Source organism: Ranitomeya variabilis, chromosome 6, assembly GCF_051348905.1.
Source record: "Ranitomeya variabilis isolate aRanVar5 chromosome 6, aRanVar5.hap1, whole genome shotgun sequence".
NCBI lineage: Eukaryota > Metazoa > Chordata > Amphibia > Anura > Dendrobatidae > Ranitomeya > Ranitomeya variabilis.
The window spans coordinates 98,088,564-98,106,364 of record NC_135237.1 but is presented as its reverse complement, the minus strand read 5'-3'; the positions used below and the strand labels follow the sequence as shown (position 1 = coordinate 98,106,364).

Here is a 17,801-nt window from a genome sequence, read left to right as displayed (position 1 = left end):
CTTCCAGATTCTAAACAACTAGCAATTATAAACAAGGTACAATCAGTGATTAATAACCCCCTAATTTCCCTAAGAGAAGGTATGTCCCTTCTTGGTTCTTTCACATCATGTATTCCGGCTGTCCCATGGGCTCAATTCCATACTAGGAAATTACAGTATACAGTTCTACATGAAGAAAGATTACAGGGTCAGTTAGATGGTCAGTTATCCTTACCAACAGACGTGTTACAATCTCTTACCTGGTGGTTAGATCTGAATCATTGACCAGTGGGGTCCCCTGGGTGGTTAAACCTTCAAAAATGGTCTTCACTGATGCCAGTCCTAGTGGTTGGGGAGCACACTTAGGAGATCAAATAGTTCAAGGTCTGTGGTCTTAGAGAATCGAACGATTTTTCTAATAAAAAATAACTAAAGGCTATCTATCATGCCATATGTAAATTCCTTCCGCAGCTACACGGAACGCATACAAGAATTTTTTCAGACAACATGACAGCGGTTGCATACATAACCACCAAGGGGGAACAAGATCAGAAGCTCTCATGTCTATAGCCAGCGACATTCTAACCATAGCAGAAGAGCACCTTCTATCCTTATCAGCACTGCATGTGAGAGGAGTCGACAATCCAAAGGCAGATTTCCTCAGCCGCCACACCCTCCGCCAAGGAGAGTGGGTTCTCAGTCGTCGTATCTTCTTAATGATAACCAAAAAATGGGGCACTCCCGAGAGACCTTTTTGCTACAACAGACAAGTCAAAAAGTTCGCTTCATTGTTCCGGTCCGACAATCCAAATATCTTTGATGCCCTGCAAGTTCCATGGGCATTCCGGAAAGCATATGCCTTTCCTCCGTTGATACTACTTCCAACTGTGATCAGGAAGATAAGGGAGGACAGAGCAAACGTGATCTTAATAGCTCCATTTTGGCCCAAGAGGCCATGGTTTTCCTGGCTGAGAGCCATGTCAATCTCAGACCCATGGATTCTCCCGGAGGATCAGGATCTTCTCTTGCAGGGCCCCTTCAACCACCCTCATGTGAAGGGCCTACGGTTGACAGCCTGGAATTTGAGAGGCAGCTGCTAAAACTGAGAGGCTTTTCAAACAAAGTAATTGACACTCTTCTAAGTAGGAAAAAATCCACCACATTCATTTATGTAAGAGTGTGGAGAAAATTTCTAAGCCTCTACCCGACAGCCCTGTCAAACGAAATTCATATTCCTATGATTTTAGAATTTCTTCAAAAAGGGCGTGATTTAGGTCTGACAGTCAGTACCTTAAAAGTACACATTTCTGCTCTTGGTGCTTTATATGGTCACGATATTGCAGGTAACAAGTGGGTAGCCAGGTTTGTTGCAGCATGCCAATGGTCAGAGACAGTTCAAATTCCCCACGTACCACCTTGGGATGTTAATTTAGTCCTCAAAGCTTTGACAGAACACCCTTTTGAGCCACTACATTCAGCTCACATAACACGTCTCCATCAAAACAGCTCTTCTTGTCGCCTTAGTATCGGCAAGAAGGGTTAGTGACATACAGGCATTATCAATAGATCCTCCTTTTCTGTCAATATTTCCAGATAGTTGTCCTAAAAACGGTCACTTCCTACTTACCCAAAGTAAATTTCATAGATCACAAATTTTCCTTCCTTCCTTCTATGATAACCCTACAAATCGGGAAGAACAAAAATACCATACATTAGATGTGAGGAGGGCTATAATAGCCTATTTAGATAGAACTAGCGCCTGGAGGAAGAGCAGGGCTCTGTTTCCTTCCAGGGTCATAGAAAAGGAGCTGGAATCACGAAGGGTACTTTATCTCGGTGGATTCGAGATGCAATATGTCTGGCCTATTCATCCAAAGGAGAGAGCCCACCTGAGACCGTAAAAGCACATTCCACTCGGGCGATAGCATCATCCTGGGCTGAACGAGCGGAGGTTCCAATAGAACTAATATGTAAGGCCGCAACCTGGTCTTCTCCTACTACCTTCTATAATCACTATAGATTGGATTTATCTACTTCATCTGACCTGTCCTTTGGTAGATCAGTTCTTAACAGTGATCCCTCCCAAATGACTATCTCTGAAAGTCTCTCAAGTGGGTGCTGTCGTGGCGAAGAGAAAACACCGGATTACTTACCGGTAATACTCTTTTATAGAGCCACGACAGCACCCCTTCATTTCCCTCCCTAATAAGTTAGTTTTGCATATGAGCACTGTTAAGGGTGATTAGTTCTGGTAGTTAGCCATAGCTTAGTTAACTAATGATAAATGATAACGAATTGCCTACTAAATCTGGTGGGCGGTTCCTCGCAATCTCTGTAACCCAACTGTGGGAGCGATGGGGACTGCCCCTTTTATCTCTCCATAGGGTTTCCTGTTCCTAGGGGCGGATCCCCTCTCTCGTGGGTGCTGTCGTGGCTCTATAAAAGAGTATTACCAGTAAGTAATCCGGTGTTTCTGTGGATCTTCTACTAAGCCTCATTGGTGGCAAGATGGGAAGACTTCTTTTAAAGGGGTTGTCCACTTCTAGGTCAGTCCCTTCTTAAACTAAATGTTCAGAACCCGATAAAATAACAAAGCCTATACTCCTCCCATGTTGGTGCTTATCCATCAGAGTTGGCACCTGCGGTCTTGGGGATTGTGATGCAGTGAAATGACACATGATGCCTGGCAGTCAATCAGCGCTGGCATCACGGTCTTCACCTACAGACACTACTGAACATGAAGTCAGGGATGAGCTGCATCTCTGGCTTCCTCCAAATGTTTAGTTTGTACAAAAATGTAGACAGCGACCCCAGCGCTGATCGGGCACTGGTGACATGTGGCACAACTCCACATCACAGCCCCAGGGAGAGCAAGTGCTTACACCGTGGGTTGAGCGCTGGCATGGGGGGGTGGGGTGGGGTGAATATAGGCTTTATTTTATCAGGACTGAACATTTAGTTTGAGGTTGTCCAGTAGTGAACAACCCTTTTAAGTAGGGAGTTGCTTACACAGGGCTTTCAGCCTGGGGAAGAACAGGTGATGCTTATTTGAGCCATGGCATTGGTATGTACAGAATGTATTGCTGGAGGTGCTAAACTGCTAACTTCATGTGTTTCATGACCAAGTTGACATAACTTTATCACCTACCTACTCTAGGTGTAGGAGAACTGTTGTGCTGCAAATTCACTGTTGATCAAAAGCCGCTTATTTTTTGTTGTACCTGTCTCGTAGACCTTGTTCACAACTTTCTAGACTGGACTTGTCCTGTTCACACACAGCTGCAAGTTATTCCCATATTCTAGGCAATGCCATGAGCTTTCCACATTCTAATAAGAGGAATTGCTATCGGAAATCCCTGCCTTCTGCTACTGCAGGTTTTGTGTGCAGTCCTGGTACTGTGGTTAATGTGCTAATAGAACTATTACAACACTTCGCTGACCACCGGCTTCTCAACTGGAGTCTTTTCTTAATGCAGAATAACAAGGCGGGTTGTTGTGGACTTCTTCAGATCTGACCTTGAGGCTGGAACCTGCACCTTAGCTGGTGAGGCTGCTATATTCCCCTGATGGGTGTTATCTATCTTTTTTTTTTTTCTCTTTGCCATGACAGCACCCAGTTGAGAGAGGGGATCCGCTGCTAGGAACAGGAAACCCTATGGAGAGATAAAAGGGGTGGTCCCCCTCGCTCCCACAGTTGGTTTCCTGTTCCTAAGGGAACTCATGGAGAGAAGAGGATACCTAGCCTGGATACCACTTGCGTGGTTACCTTAAGGACAGCAAGGGCTCCAGAGCTGGAAGCGGCGTTGGGGGTCCTGTCGTGAGCTCCCCCTCTGCTGGCAGGCACAGTGAGGCCAGGTTTGGGGAGTCGCCTGGCTCACGGAGGATGAGCGTCTTCACGTGGCCTGCAGAGGGCAAAGCACACGCAGGTAAGTGCGTCGCCACGCCATGCTCAGCGGGCGTACGCGTGGTCATGTGGCCTGGTGTCTTCCCCCGGAAGTTAAGCAAAAGCTTCTGGGGTGAACTAGGAGATGGCGCTTGCGCTTTTATGGCACCCAGCTGGATGTGCTGTGTCCTTCGGGTCTGTGGCCCAGCAAACTCTCAGGTAGTTTGGGTTGCACCCTTCCAGGCAGGACACCCTTCATATGCCTTCCTATAGCCATTTCTCTACGCTGGCTTTCCTCTTCTCCTGCCCAGCGCCTTACCCACAGTGTCCCAAGCCAGCAGCCACAAACCTGGTTGGGCGATGTTCTGTCCCCTGGATTCTCTATGGCTGCCTTTTTGGCAAAGTATGGGTGGATGAGGCTGACTCTTGCAGAAGCCACAGCCTCCGGTTCCTTAGCTAGACTTGCAGTTTCTCACTAAGTTGGGGCCAGTCCCCTGACTGTGACTTGGTCCCTCCACTTCTGCATGCGGGCCCCACAGGTTGCTTCTGCACTTCCCATGCCCCTAGGACCCCTTCTGTCTTTCAGGGAGCTTCTTTCTATCTATTTCCAATTCTGTTCTGTCCATCAGGAGCTGCAGACCTACACTTCTGCTTAGCTCCACCTCCTCCCCTACTCTACCTATCCCACCCACTCCCAACGCCTATTCTATCCAGCCTGGGATGAGGCCTTCCTCCCTAAGGGTATGCCCATTTGCCCCAACTGAACTGTTGTGTTGGATGTGAGTTTTAGTCCTGGGTAGTGCTCCCTCAAGAGAATGGGATGCCACACCACTGGATGAGGTATAGTACCTCTGTGGCGACTGGACCCCAGGTGCACCACATCACTTGTAACCAACACACTGCCATCATGTGGTTGGATGACCACATGCAGGGCCGGACTGGCCATCGGGCACTTCTGGCAAATGCCAGAAGAGCCTGTGGCAGTAGCGGGCTGCTCACCAGCGCAGACACTCCCTCACTCCCCCGCCAGCACCGACTCACCCCCCCCCCCCACCGGCGCATTTAACTATACCGGTTGAATGCAATGATGGAGAGAGCATCCACTGTCACTCCCTCTGACACTGCGGGTGCGTGATGACGACATATCATCATGTACCTGCTGTGTGCCGGGCTGGCTGCAGCCGCTGAGACAGGAGCAGTGCGGGGCACGAGGAGAGGAGTTGGTTGTTTGTTGTTTTTTTTTTTGTTTTTTTTTTTAATAGATCACTGATAACTGGATTGTGGTGCTATTGGGGGGGGGCTGTATTACATTGTATGGGAGCTGTGCTGCATTACATTCTGTGGGGGGCTGTTGTGAATTTGCTTTTTGCTCCCTCTAGTGGTTACTAGTTTTTTGACTCTGGTTTTTCTGTCATTCCTTTTATCCGCACCTGGGTCGTTAGTTAGGGGTGTTGCTATATAAGCTCCCTGGACCTTCAGTTCAATGCCTGGCAACGTAGTTATCAGAGCTAGTCTGCTGTGCTCTTGTCTACTGATCCTGGTTCCAGTTATATCAGCTAAGTCTGCCTTTTGCTTTTTGCTATTTGTTTTGGTTTTGTATTTTTGTCCAGCTTGTTCCAAATCTATATCCTGACCTTTGCTGGAAGCTCTAGGGGCTGGTGTTCTCCCCCCGGACCGTTAGACGGTTCGGGGGTTCTTGAATTTCCAGTGTGGATTTTGATAGGGTTTTTGTTGACCATATAAGTTACCTTTCTTTATTCTGCTATCAGTAAGCGGGCCTCTCTGTGCTAAACCTGGTTCATTTCTGTGTTTGTCATTTCTTCTTACCTCACCGTCATTATTTGTGGGGGGCTTCTATCCAGCTTTGGGGTCCCCTTCTCTGGAGGCAAGAAAGGTCTTTGTTTTCCTCTACTAGGGGTAGCTAGATTCTCCGGCTGGCGCGTGTCATCTAGAATCAACGTAGGAATGATCCCCGGCTACTTCTAGTGTTGGCGTTAGGAGTAGATATATGGTCAACCCAGTTACCACTGCCCTATGAGCTGGATTTTTGTATTCTGCAGACTTCCACGTTCCTCTGAGACCCTCGCCATTGGGGTCATAACAGGGGGCTGTGCTGTATTACATTCTATGGGGGGCTGGCTCTATTACATTCTATGGGGGGCTGGCTGTATTACGTTCTGTGGGGGCTGTATTATACTATGAGGAGGGCTGCATTGTATTCTATGGAGGGGCTACATTATATTGTATGGGGGCTGCATTATGCTCTGAGGGGGCTATCATATATTATATATGCAGGGGCTGCATATTATACTCAGGGGGCTACAATATATTCTGTGGGGTGGCATCATTATACTATATATGACCAGAAACACATGGGCTACTTGCACATTGAACAAGTCTGTAGGAACATGTTCACACCACCAAGAAACTTGAAGACACAAAAGAGCACAGTGAGGTCAAAAATACTGTTGTAAAAAAAGTCACAGTAATAAGTGCTAGTCAAATGATGGGGGGGAAAAAAAACGGTATTTAGTTACTTTTTTTGCAAAAAAAGTATGCTAAGCTGCTCCACCAATCGTCAAGGTATACCCATATGTGGGCTGCGTTATACTGTATCGAGGACTATGGGAATACATTATACTATATGAAGAACTATGGGGTGCATTATACTATGGGAAGTGAATTGTTGTAATTGGATGACAATGGCCAGGCATTATACTATATGGAGCACTATGAGGAATGTATTATACTATATGGAGGACTGAGGAGTATATTATACTATATGGAGGTCTGTGGCAGTACACTATACTATATGAAGGACTGAGGAGTGTATTATACTATATGGAGGATTGCAGTGTATTTTAATATATGGAGGACTATGAGGAGTGTATTATACTATATGGAGGACTGAGGTGCACTTTATAATATATGGAGGACTATGGGGTGTTACTAAACAAGCAAAATGCTGCCTATTCATCGAGTGATTGGATTGTTTGTGGGAACAGAAATCCTTGTCCTCAGCAGCACATCGCCGATGTAAACTGTAGATGTGCTGTTGATAACATGATACTGTATGGGGACAGATTGCTCTAATTGTGATTGTTCTGTTGCCTTCATTCTTTCTCAGTTGGTGTTATAAGGCTGGGAAACAAGTAAACAACTTCAGTATTGTCGATCACTCGTTTAGCGGCCTGAGATCAGTGCATGTAAATACAACAGAAATGCTTCGCAGGGAGATGAGGCAAGGATGATGACAGTTGTAGATGGCGCCTGGGAATAGCACTAACTACTGCTTTTCCAGCCACCAGAGCATTTAATTCTGGTATGTGTAATGGTTTTTAGGGTTGATGTCAGCTGTGTAATGTCAGCTGCTATCAATCCCTGGTGTAAGTAATGGAGAGGTGTCTATCAGACACCCCCACTACTAGCTCAGACCTGGCGAGACCCAGCAACTCTGAAGAGCGGTGACAGTAGTAACAGTACCGCTCTTCACTGTCACCGAGCTCAGCGAAAGACCCGGAATATCTGAAGTGGTGATGTTACTGATGTCACTGGGTCTTGTGCTGCGCAGTGGAACCAAAAGTGGCTGTAGGCAAAGTATATGGAGCATCAGAATGAGGTTCCATAGCCTTTGGTCGTCTCAATCCCTTCATTATCTACGAGATCCAGTTATGTAGATAAAGTAGCGGCTTTTCTTGGTACTGCAACTAAAAGCAATAAATAGAACTGAGCTGTAATGCTGGATACAGCTGTAATTATGTTATATAGTGTTGTTACACTCCCCTCACTACTTGTAACCTACAAGTGTACAAAGATATTATACAGTCACCATATGATAAGTGGACCTTGTAACTTCAAATGCCAGGGCTGAATTTTAATCCTAGTCCGGCCCTGACCACATGCCAGTGCAGCACCCCAGAGTCCTGGTTGCTGCAGTAATATTATTCTTCCACCAGGGGGAGTGATATTACATCTGAAGGTAATAAAGGAGTTCATCCTTCCAGGTATCACCAAACATACACCGCACTTCACACTCCAATCCACCAGGGGGAGCTATGCTCCTATCTATTAGGGCACTCCTCACAGAAGGGTAAAACTGGTGGTTTGGATAGAAAGTGAGAGAGACGCTGGCTGGGCTTTGCCCAGACAACACCTGTCAGGCAGACGGGGAAAGAAGGAACATCGGAGCTGCAGACAGAGGGTCCCTGTCAGGGGTGGGATCCTGACAGAGGCCTAGGGGGATAGAAAGCTACAGAGCTGCGCCTGCCCCATGTGCGGCAGCATCCTAAGGACACGAAGAGAATTGTATTGTAGAGAGTGAGAAACGAAGTCACAGCACAAGGAGAAAACACCGGGAGGAGTTCTGCCCTGTAAAGGCTGCCTCCTTCTGAGGCGCGTAGCCGGTGGCCAGAACACCAAGGGAGTAATTGACTCTACGCATTACTTCAGAGACCGGCAGGACAGTCAATTCCAAGTTGGCTGCCCAACCTAAATACCTATGAAGACAGTGGCAAACTGTGGGGGTCGGGGCGTCTCTAGGGTCCCTATAAACAAGCCTCAGGCCATCAGTCAAACGGGTTTGTCCTATCCATACCATCTGGGGGACAGAGGAAGAATTAACATCTAGAACATCTACAAGAGTTGTGAGGACCTTACCGAGAAGCTCAGCAGGGAGGTATTACAACACACAGGTGCTAGTAGGAAGGTTACTGATTTCCACCTGGATAAGGGAACTCTGGATGTGCCTTCGGACCGGCCGGACTCTGCCTGCCCTGTGGTCCGCACCCTGGACTGTGAATGCTGAAGCTTCCAGTAAAAGGTAGAGACGGCAACCTTGTGTCCTCGTTATTCACCGCGCCTTACATCGTCCACTATCACCACCTACACTTGTGGGAAGCCCTGGGGATACACTTCACCTGTGGGAAGGTATACCATCTAGCTGCCATAACATTGCCCCAGCGGACCCCTAAGCAGCGTCGGTCATCCTGACCGAATACCACAGGTGGTGTAACAAACCTTATACAAACTACACCTTTAATTGGACGCCCCTCAAAGGGCCACGGACCGGGTCAGGCCACCGTGACATCCCCCGAACTGAAGGACCTGGTACCGAGTACCCCATTGCCCTTTATCGTGGGGGCGCTCCAAATCGCTAATGACATTTTTTTGGGGGGCCATTAGAGGGGGGACCTTTTACACCTAATTGTTTATACTGTAGTGGACATCTTGGCACCTGTGGGGTGACAGTTGAAGGAGAACTATGCTGTGCCACCCCTTCACCAGTGTAGCAGGAGGCGCGCTCTCATAGCAGTGCAGGAATGTACAATGTTTTTGGGATAAGGAAGCTCTCATCCAAACCCACACCACTATGCCTGGTGCCATGACAGCAGTAGTGTGACGGAGTAGCTCATGCTCATGAAAATGACTTGGCAGAATTGAGAATGCATTTTTTTTTTTTTCCTTTTGGAGTTATTAAATGCATATTTTTCATCTCTAACTTTTGAAGTGCTTCCTCTGCTTTTGCTCTATTAAATGGAAGAGGATTTGCACCCTGAGACGGTGCTGCTTGTTCTTGTTGAATGTGTTTTCATGCAATCTTATAAATCGTTTCCTGGCTGTTGTGTTAAACAGGTAACTAATGCAATTGACTATCTTTATCCACACCCAAGTATGGTACGTCCAGCTTTGATGTATTTAAAAAAAAAAATAAATAAAAAATTAAATAACAGATTAGTTGCATTAAACATGTTGTGTTTAGGTTCAAAATGTACAGTATGAATTTTTTTTTTTTCCCTTCCCCTGCATGTTTTATCATTTTAATTCCTTGATGACAATACAGTTTGGCTTTATCTTTCCATTTGGATCTATTTCCCCTTTCATTTTCCCTTCTGACTTCTAATTAATCCCCTCCTGTGTCTGTGACCAGTCTTCCTACTGCCCCTCTGTCCTGATCACACCTGGCCTATTTCATGAGCACTTAGCCTGTTATAAATTCAGAGACACAGGTCTGTCTGGACCTTGGTCTGTCTTTAAAAGGATAACAGCAAATATTATAGCAGAAATATGCCAGAAATGAGCCAGAAGTGAACAGAAGGTAAGACTAACCACTGTTAATAAATGTACTGAATTTCTTTCCCTTTCCACCACACTTGCTCATCATGCTGACATATGCTCAAACAGTTTTGGCTCCATTACTCCTCATTCTCCTTCGTTATCCTCAAACCCCAGCACCCCCTAACCAAGTAATAATCTCTCCTTCCCTCCTGCCTCCCCACCTGACCTCCTCCTCTGACCTGCTCCTCAACCTCAGATCTCTCCTAATAAAACACAAAACAAGCTGCCCACTCTCCTTCTCCCACCTGCTCTCTCTGCTTCTCCTCACTGCTGGTGACATATCTCCCAACCCTGGGCCCCCACAGCTTATACCTCCTATTACTACCCCCTCCTATCGCTCCCAACCCAATATAAACACCCGAAATCTTGCCCACCTCAAATCTGTGCCAATGACACACCCCCCTGCACCCTCTCTGGATCACTATGGAATGCCCGCTCCATCTGCAATAAACTCCATATGATTCACGACCTCTTTACCTCTCAATCTATTCTTTCTGGGCATCACCGAAACATGGCTGACACCCTCTGACACCGCCTCCCCTGCTGCACTGTTACGGTGGCCTCCACTTCACCCACACTCCTCCTTTAACCCAATCCCACTTTTACCCTCCCTTATCCTCCCCTCTTTTGAAGTCCACTCTGTCCACATCTACTCCCCCCTACAACCTCCAAATGGCCATCATATACTGACCTCCAGGCCCGACCACTGCCTTTATTGACCAATTCTCCACCTGGCTCCTTCACTTTCTGTCTGCTGACATTCCCACTATCATGGGTGACTTCAACTTCCTCATTGACACCAGTCAGCAGCCTCCAAACTCCTGTCCCTTACTTCATCCTTTGGACTTACTCAGTGGTCCTCCTCAGCCACCCACACAGACGGACCCACATTAGACCTGGTCTTCACCCATTTATGCTCCCTATCTAACTTCACAACCTCCCCTCTCCCTCTATCTGACCACCATCTACACTTTCTCATCCCTGTCCTCCTCACCTGTCACCCATGTCCAGCACCATGTGCACCCACGCAGGAACCTTTCACACCTAGACACCCACACTCTCTCTATCCTACCACTGTCCTCTATATCCTCACTCCACGACAGACACTGCCACTGCTTTCTACAATGCCACTCTTGCATCAGCTATTGACACGGTCGCTCCTGTCATACATAGCAGAGTGCGACGAACCAATAGACAACCCTGGCACAATAACATCACTAAAAAGCTTCGGCAAGTATTGAGATTTACAGAACGGCATTGGAAGAAAACTCTTTCACAAGATTTCACTGCACTCAAACAAGCAACAGTGGTATTCAAATCAGCTCTCACCTCTGCTAAACAGGCCTACTTCACAACCCTCCCATCTTCCTTATCCCACAACCACAAACCGTTCAACACATTTAACTCTCTCCTCTGCCCACCACTGCCCCCTCCGAGTTCCCTAATTGTTGCCGAGGACTTTGCCACACACTTCAAAAATAAGAGACCAAACAAGGCAAGTCTTTGTTGTCCAAACACCACAACCCCTTTGTATGAGACCAATGCCCAAACCCCATAACTTCACTCTCCAAAATCTCTGAAGGGGAGCTTGCTCATCTTCTCTCCAAATCACACCTCACCACTTGTGCTCTTGACCGAATCCCATCCCACCTCCTCCCCAACCTCACCACCACACTAATCCCATCCCTAACCATCTCTTCAACCTTTCACTAACTTCTGGTACCTTCCCCTCTGCCTTTAAATAAGCTACAATCACACCTATCCTCAAAAAGCCATCCTTTGACTGAAGCGGTATGTCCTGCTATCGCCCCATATCTTTGCTCCCATTTGCTTCCAAATTCCTTGAGCAGCATGTCCATGCTGAACTTTCCTCTCACTTTGCATCTAACTCTCTCTTCAACAACCTACAATCTGCCTTCCATCCCCACCATTCCACTGAGACTGCCCTGACCAACATTACTAACTACTTACAGCCAAAGCTAACAGACAATTCTCTATACTCCTCCTCCTAGACCTCTCCTCTGCCTTTGACAGTTGACCACTGCCTCCTACTACAGATCCTCTCTTCCTTTGGGGTCAAAGACCTTGCCCTATCTTGGATCTCCTCATACCTTGCCAACCACCCATTTAGCATTTCCTACTCCCATACTGCCTCTTCATCTTGCCCCCTCTCTGTTGGAGTCGCCCAAAGCTCTGTCCTAGGACCCTTACTCTTCTCAATCTATACACAGCCTGGGACAACTCATAAGGTCCTATGGCTTCCAGTACCATCTATATGCCGATGACACTCAGATCTACCGCTCTGGCCCAGATGTCACTTCTGCTCTCCAGAATCCCAGAGTGTCTTATCGGCCATATCCTCCTTCTCCTCTCGCTTCCTCAAGCTCAATGTGGACAAATCTGAACTCCTTATCTTTCCTCCATCACGCATATCTTCCCTACCTGATCTATCAAAATAAATGAAATCACACTTTCCCCTGTCCCCAAAATCCGCTGCCTCGGAGTTAAGGTACCGTCACACTCAGCAACTTTGCAACGAGAACGACAACACCCGTGACGTTGCAGCGTCCTGGATAGCGATCTCGTTGTGTTTGACACGCAGCAGCGATCTGGATCCCGCTGTGCCATCGCTGGTCGGAGCTAGAAGTCCAGAACTTTATTTCGTCGCCAGGTCGGCGTGTATCGTCATGTTTGACATCAAAAGCAACGACGCCAGCAATGTTTGACATGGAGCTAACAACCAGCGAGAACGAGAAGTGAGTCGCCGTTACGTCACTGGATCGCTCCTGCATCGTTCTGGAGTTGCTGTGTTTGACGTCTCTACAGCGACCTAAACAGCGACACTCCAGCGATCTAGTTTAGGTCGGCTCCTTGTCTATATCGCCGCAGCGTCTGAGTGTGACGGTACCTTAACCCTTGACTCTGCCCTGTCCTTCAAACCACACATGCAAGCTCTCGCCACCTCCTGTCGCCTCCAGCTCAAATATTTTCAGAATCCGTCCTTTCCTCAACCCACACTCTACCAAAATGCTTGTGCATGCCCTAATCATCTCCCACCTCAACTACTGCAACATACTTCTCTGTGGCCTACCTTCTAACACTCACACCCCTCCAGTCCATCCTTAACTCTGCTGCCCGACTAATCTCTCTCCTCGCTACACTCCTGCTTCCCCTCTTTGCAAATCCCTTCACTGGCTCCCAATTTCCTAGCGTATCCAGTTTAAATTACGAACACTAACCTACAAAGCCATCCATAATCTTTCTCCTCAGTATATTTCCACACTAATCTCTCAATATCTTCCCTCACGTAATCTCCGGTCCTCCCAAGACCTCTTCCTCTCCTCCACGCTTATTCGCTCCTCACCCAATCGCCTCCAAGACTTCTCGAATATCACCCATCCTCTGGCATTCAGTGCCCCAACACATCTGGTTATCCACTACTTTTGGATCTTTCAAAAGAAACCTGAAAACCCACCTCTTCAAAGAAGCTTACAGCCTGTAAAGACCACACAGCCACCTCAACACCATTGGAGCTACTGCAATCCTCAACCTACTGTCTCCTTCCCCATAATCCTGTAGAATGTAAGCCCGCAAGGGCAGGGCCCTCTGTACCAGTCTGTCATTGTTAGTTTTGTTTACTGTAAGTGATATTTGTATTTTGATGTAACCCCTTCTCATGTGCAGCCCCATGGAATTAATGGTGCTATATAAATAATATAATAGTTTATGCTTAACAGAAGTGTTGGAACCACTTGGTCCTGAGTGAGGTTCAGATTCACCATTTCTAGTAAATCTTTTGTTTTCCCTCCAGAGAACCAGAATGGACATTCTCAGACTTCTGACGCTTGTGTTGGTGGTGGGTAACCTGGGACCAGGACATGCTAGGAGTTACTTAAGTCACCGGTTTAATGGAGTGAAGGTTCCTCCAACAACTAAAGGGGATCCGGGGAATCCTCTATTCCTCACTCCTTATCTGGACAGTGGGAAGATCGATGAAGGTGAGGAACGATTGTCATTTTCCTTGTGAGTTCCCCATGTTTAGTACTTGTGTTTTTGGAGGCATTAGTTAAGCAGAATGGGAGGAAACTCTTGACTATATTGTGCTGCTCCAGCACAGCAATTGCCATCCTTGTGACACTACAACTCCCAGCATGCTGTGCCATCAGTTTCACACCGGGAGCCAGACTGTTCAATGCCAACCATCTAGACACACAGCACATAAGATCAAAGGTGGCAAATGACAAACCATTCCTGAGGAAACGGATGAAAGGTTTTAGAGATTTAAAAATTGGCTAAAGGGGTGAAAAGCCATAAAATGGCAAAATAACCATTTATTAGCTGATAAATTCCCTGCAGCTGCTCTGTTGCTTCCTGGTGGTCTTTGCCGTGTAGCAGTGATGGCTGCAGTGGTATTGTGCCATACCCTGCTGAGTTTGTTTTTTGCTAAAATGTTGCAAGAACTCAGGTGTGCACTCAAGGCAGTGGTCTGCAGACTCTGCAGTACAGGTGTACAATAATTGTAACAAGTCACAATTGATGAATTAACCAAAAACAACTAGAAATCCGAAAAGTCCAAACTGCCCACAGACTTAAAAAGGTGCAAATGGGGGGAGAAACACCAAAAAGTAGACAAAGGCGCAAATGCAATAAATTTTGTGGCCAAATGTTTTTTTTCATGAAGGCCAGGAGTCCAAATTAAAGTAGCTGGTACTGAGAGACCTTAATCACTTTTCTTTTCCTTTTTTTTTTTTTTTGTTTTGGCAGACCACAAAAGCAAGATCTAGTCGGGGCCTTCTACAAATCCAGTCTTTCAAGGCAGCCACCATGTAATGTCACCCCCCCCACCCCTCATTCATGTATACCACTATGAATGACAGTCAGATGTAAATCTGAATAACACAAGGTCTCATAGGTTTTCTGATCTGTATGATTTCTTATTTGCCTGACAAGTAATAACTTATTTCAGCTCGGGAGTTGAGCCTTGTAGGAGAACTGCCAGGAGCAAATGTGAAAAGTTACTCCGGATACCTCACCGTGAACAAGACCTATGACAGCAACCTCTTCTTCTGGTTTGTCCCTGCACAGGTAGGAATGGAATCTGCCTTCTCTATTTTGACTCCTGCATTTCTTCCACTTCTAAGTTTTCTTGCCAATGAAGCACCAGCTACAAAATGCCATAGAACTTCATGGTGTATGTGGCCACGGGACAGGTATTGTGGAAATGCAGGCATTGGATTATTCAGCTCGCTCCCCTGTATATCTCCTCACTAGACAATCACTGTAAAATTAGACCATTGGTAGGACTTAATTTTTTTTTTTGTTTAAAGTTTAGGTTTTCTAATCTGTGTTTAGGACTCTGTAGAGGATTACAGTGGTGTATGTAGGATGTTTGCCACAACCCTCCTCCTTACACAGTTGTGTAATTGTCATGTAACCAGCAATTTCATAAGATTTGCACACCAGGACCACCATTACTACATGCATACATCACTAGGACCACTGTCACAGGGTCCTTCTCCGATACCACACAATCAACAGAGCTAGAGTATAGTAAACAATTCTAAGACCTTTAGGCAAAAATACAAAAGGTCCATATACGATCCACCACACAAAGAATAAAATAGTCCAGAACACGAATGCAGTTCAGTAACAGGATAAAAGTCCAACAATTCAGCAGAGGATAGCATAGTCCATATACTCTTCCTTCTCTCTCATCTGCTGTGTCCACATCATTCCACACAGGACTGACTGTGTCCCTCTCCTCATTCGCAGGTTAGGGGGGTGGGGTCGCAGGGGCTCATTGTTTCAACAAGCTAGTTCAATATGTCATTAGCATATTAGCAAACAATACTGTGGGGGCTGATATCAGATGGCAGCAACAGCCATTCATCAATTAGCAAACAACTCCTTCTACAAGAGAACACCATGAAAACAAGTAAAATTAGAAATATACAGAAAAGTGATGCCCACATAGCATATCACACCATCAAAACCACAATCAGTACATCAATTGTAATGTCAGGCCAGACAATATACATCTGTACATTTGTATCTCATGAACCTACAACTTCCAGTACGTCCCTAACAATGGTAAGGAGATACTGAGAGTTGTTGCGATCTGTCGTCAGGATGTGGATGATACAGGAACCACCGTACTGATGAGAATTGGTCAGTATCACAAACATTTTTGACATTGTTTGTCTTTTCTTAATCTAGTCCAGACACCAGGAGTACGTTTAACAGCACAGCTCGTCATTTCAGACTACTATTTTTTCTGGTCTCGTGCAGCACATCCCTCACACAAAGCCCTTAAAGGGAACCTGTCACCCCTTTTTTTAGATTTGAGATAAAAATATGGTTCAATTGTGCATGAGCTCTGCATTACAGCAGTACCTTTCATATCCCCGATTCCTCACCTTTGCTGAGAAAATACCTTTGTAATCTCTCCGTTCTCCTATGCAAATTACCCTGGTCTGATGGGCGAGGCCTATTCATCATTTCTCCCCACCTCCTGCCTTGCTCTACGCATTTTTTCTTTCCTGCGTTGGCGTTGTTTTCCTGCTCCTGCGCATTGAAGTGGCCTCTTGCATGTGCGCAGTATGTTTTGCCCAACAGTGGGCAAAGCATAAAAATCATTATTGTGCATGTACCATTTTACATTACATTCTGTGCCCCGGAAGTCTTGCCATCCATGGGGGCATAAAACGTAATGAAAAATGCGGGCGCATGCGCAATAGTGATTTTATGCTTTGACCACAGTTGGGCAAAGCATACTGTGCAGGTGCTAGAGGCCAATTCAATTTGCATGCACAGACTGTACGGGATCTGTGCTTTTCACAGATCTCGTTACGTCGAACGCCGAGGAGCGGGGGGAGAGACGGCAAATAGGCCCTGCCCATCAGACCAGGGTAATTTACATAAAAAAAGGAGAGATTACAAAGCTATCTTCTCAGCAAAGGTGGGGAATCGGGGATGTGAAAGGTACTGCTGTAATGCAGAGCTCATGCACAATTGCACCATATTTTTATCTCAAATAAAAAGTGACAGGCTCCCTTTAAAAGCAGTGTCATTATAATGCTCCTAAATAAAAAAAAAAAAAAAAAAAAAAAAAATTTCTACCCTACACTGAGCCCCTGAATAAATAATTGCTGCTCATTGTGTTCCCTGCCCAAAATGACATACACTCCACATTACCCTCTCCTTGCCATGCTGGAGCCCATCTTCACTGTCCTCAGTGTCCCCCTACACTGCTCGGCATCTACTGTGCTCAATCACCTCCCCCACCCCTTCTCAGCATACTGTCCCTTCCTTTGCAGTGGCATGACACTATTTCCCCTCCCCCCCTCCCCCCAAGCTACCTCCTCTCCATACTACCTCCCCCATACTGCCCCAGTCTCTATTCTGTGCCCCTCACATTTTTCTCATCCTATGTGGTATCCTGACACATCCCCCCCCCCCATACTGTCTGCACCCATTCCCCAACACCCACACATTCCCCTCCCCCTCTCTCCATTCTATGCACTCAGATTTCTTCTCCCTTGCACTAATTACTTTAAATCTTCACTGTCCTCAGCTCCAGTGGAGCACTTGCCACACAACTCCTTCCACCTATGCAGTGCTGAGGAGTGACGCCAGCAGTGTGGTCACATAAAAAAGAATTGGATACACGTCACTCTGTACTACAGTAGGTGCTCGGAGAAGGATAACGCTCCCTCAATACATAAAATCAAAAATTCCAGCACTTATGATATGCAAAACGTTTATTCAAGTGAAGCAATCCCAGAATACATAACGTTTCGGTCTTGCATTTAGACCTTCATCAGAC

The 17,801-nt window shown here is 46.4% G+C and overlaps 1 protein-coding gene across 1 annotated transcript in view; it reads left to right on the top strand.

The window, feature by feature from the left end:
- Positions 1-13,790: 13,790 nt before the first annotated feature.
- The window catches only part of LOC143781909 (putative serine carboxypeptidase CPVL), a 75,813-nt gene continuing 71,802 nt past the window's right edge, over positions 13,791-17,801 (top strand). Inside the window, exons 1-2 of the mRNA XM_077268836.1 lie at positions 13,791-13,974; positions 14,943-15,061. Of these exons, the coding sequence (XP_077124951.1) occupies positions 13,797-13,974; positions 14,943-15,061 (297 nt within the window). The 5' untranslated portion in view covers positions 13,791-13,796. The remainder of the gene's footprint in view (positions 13,975-14,942; positions 15,062-17,801) is intronic.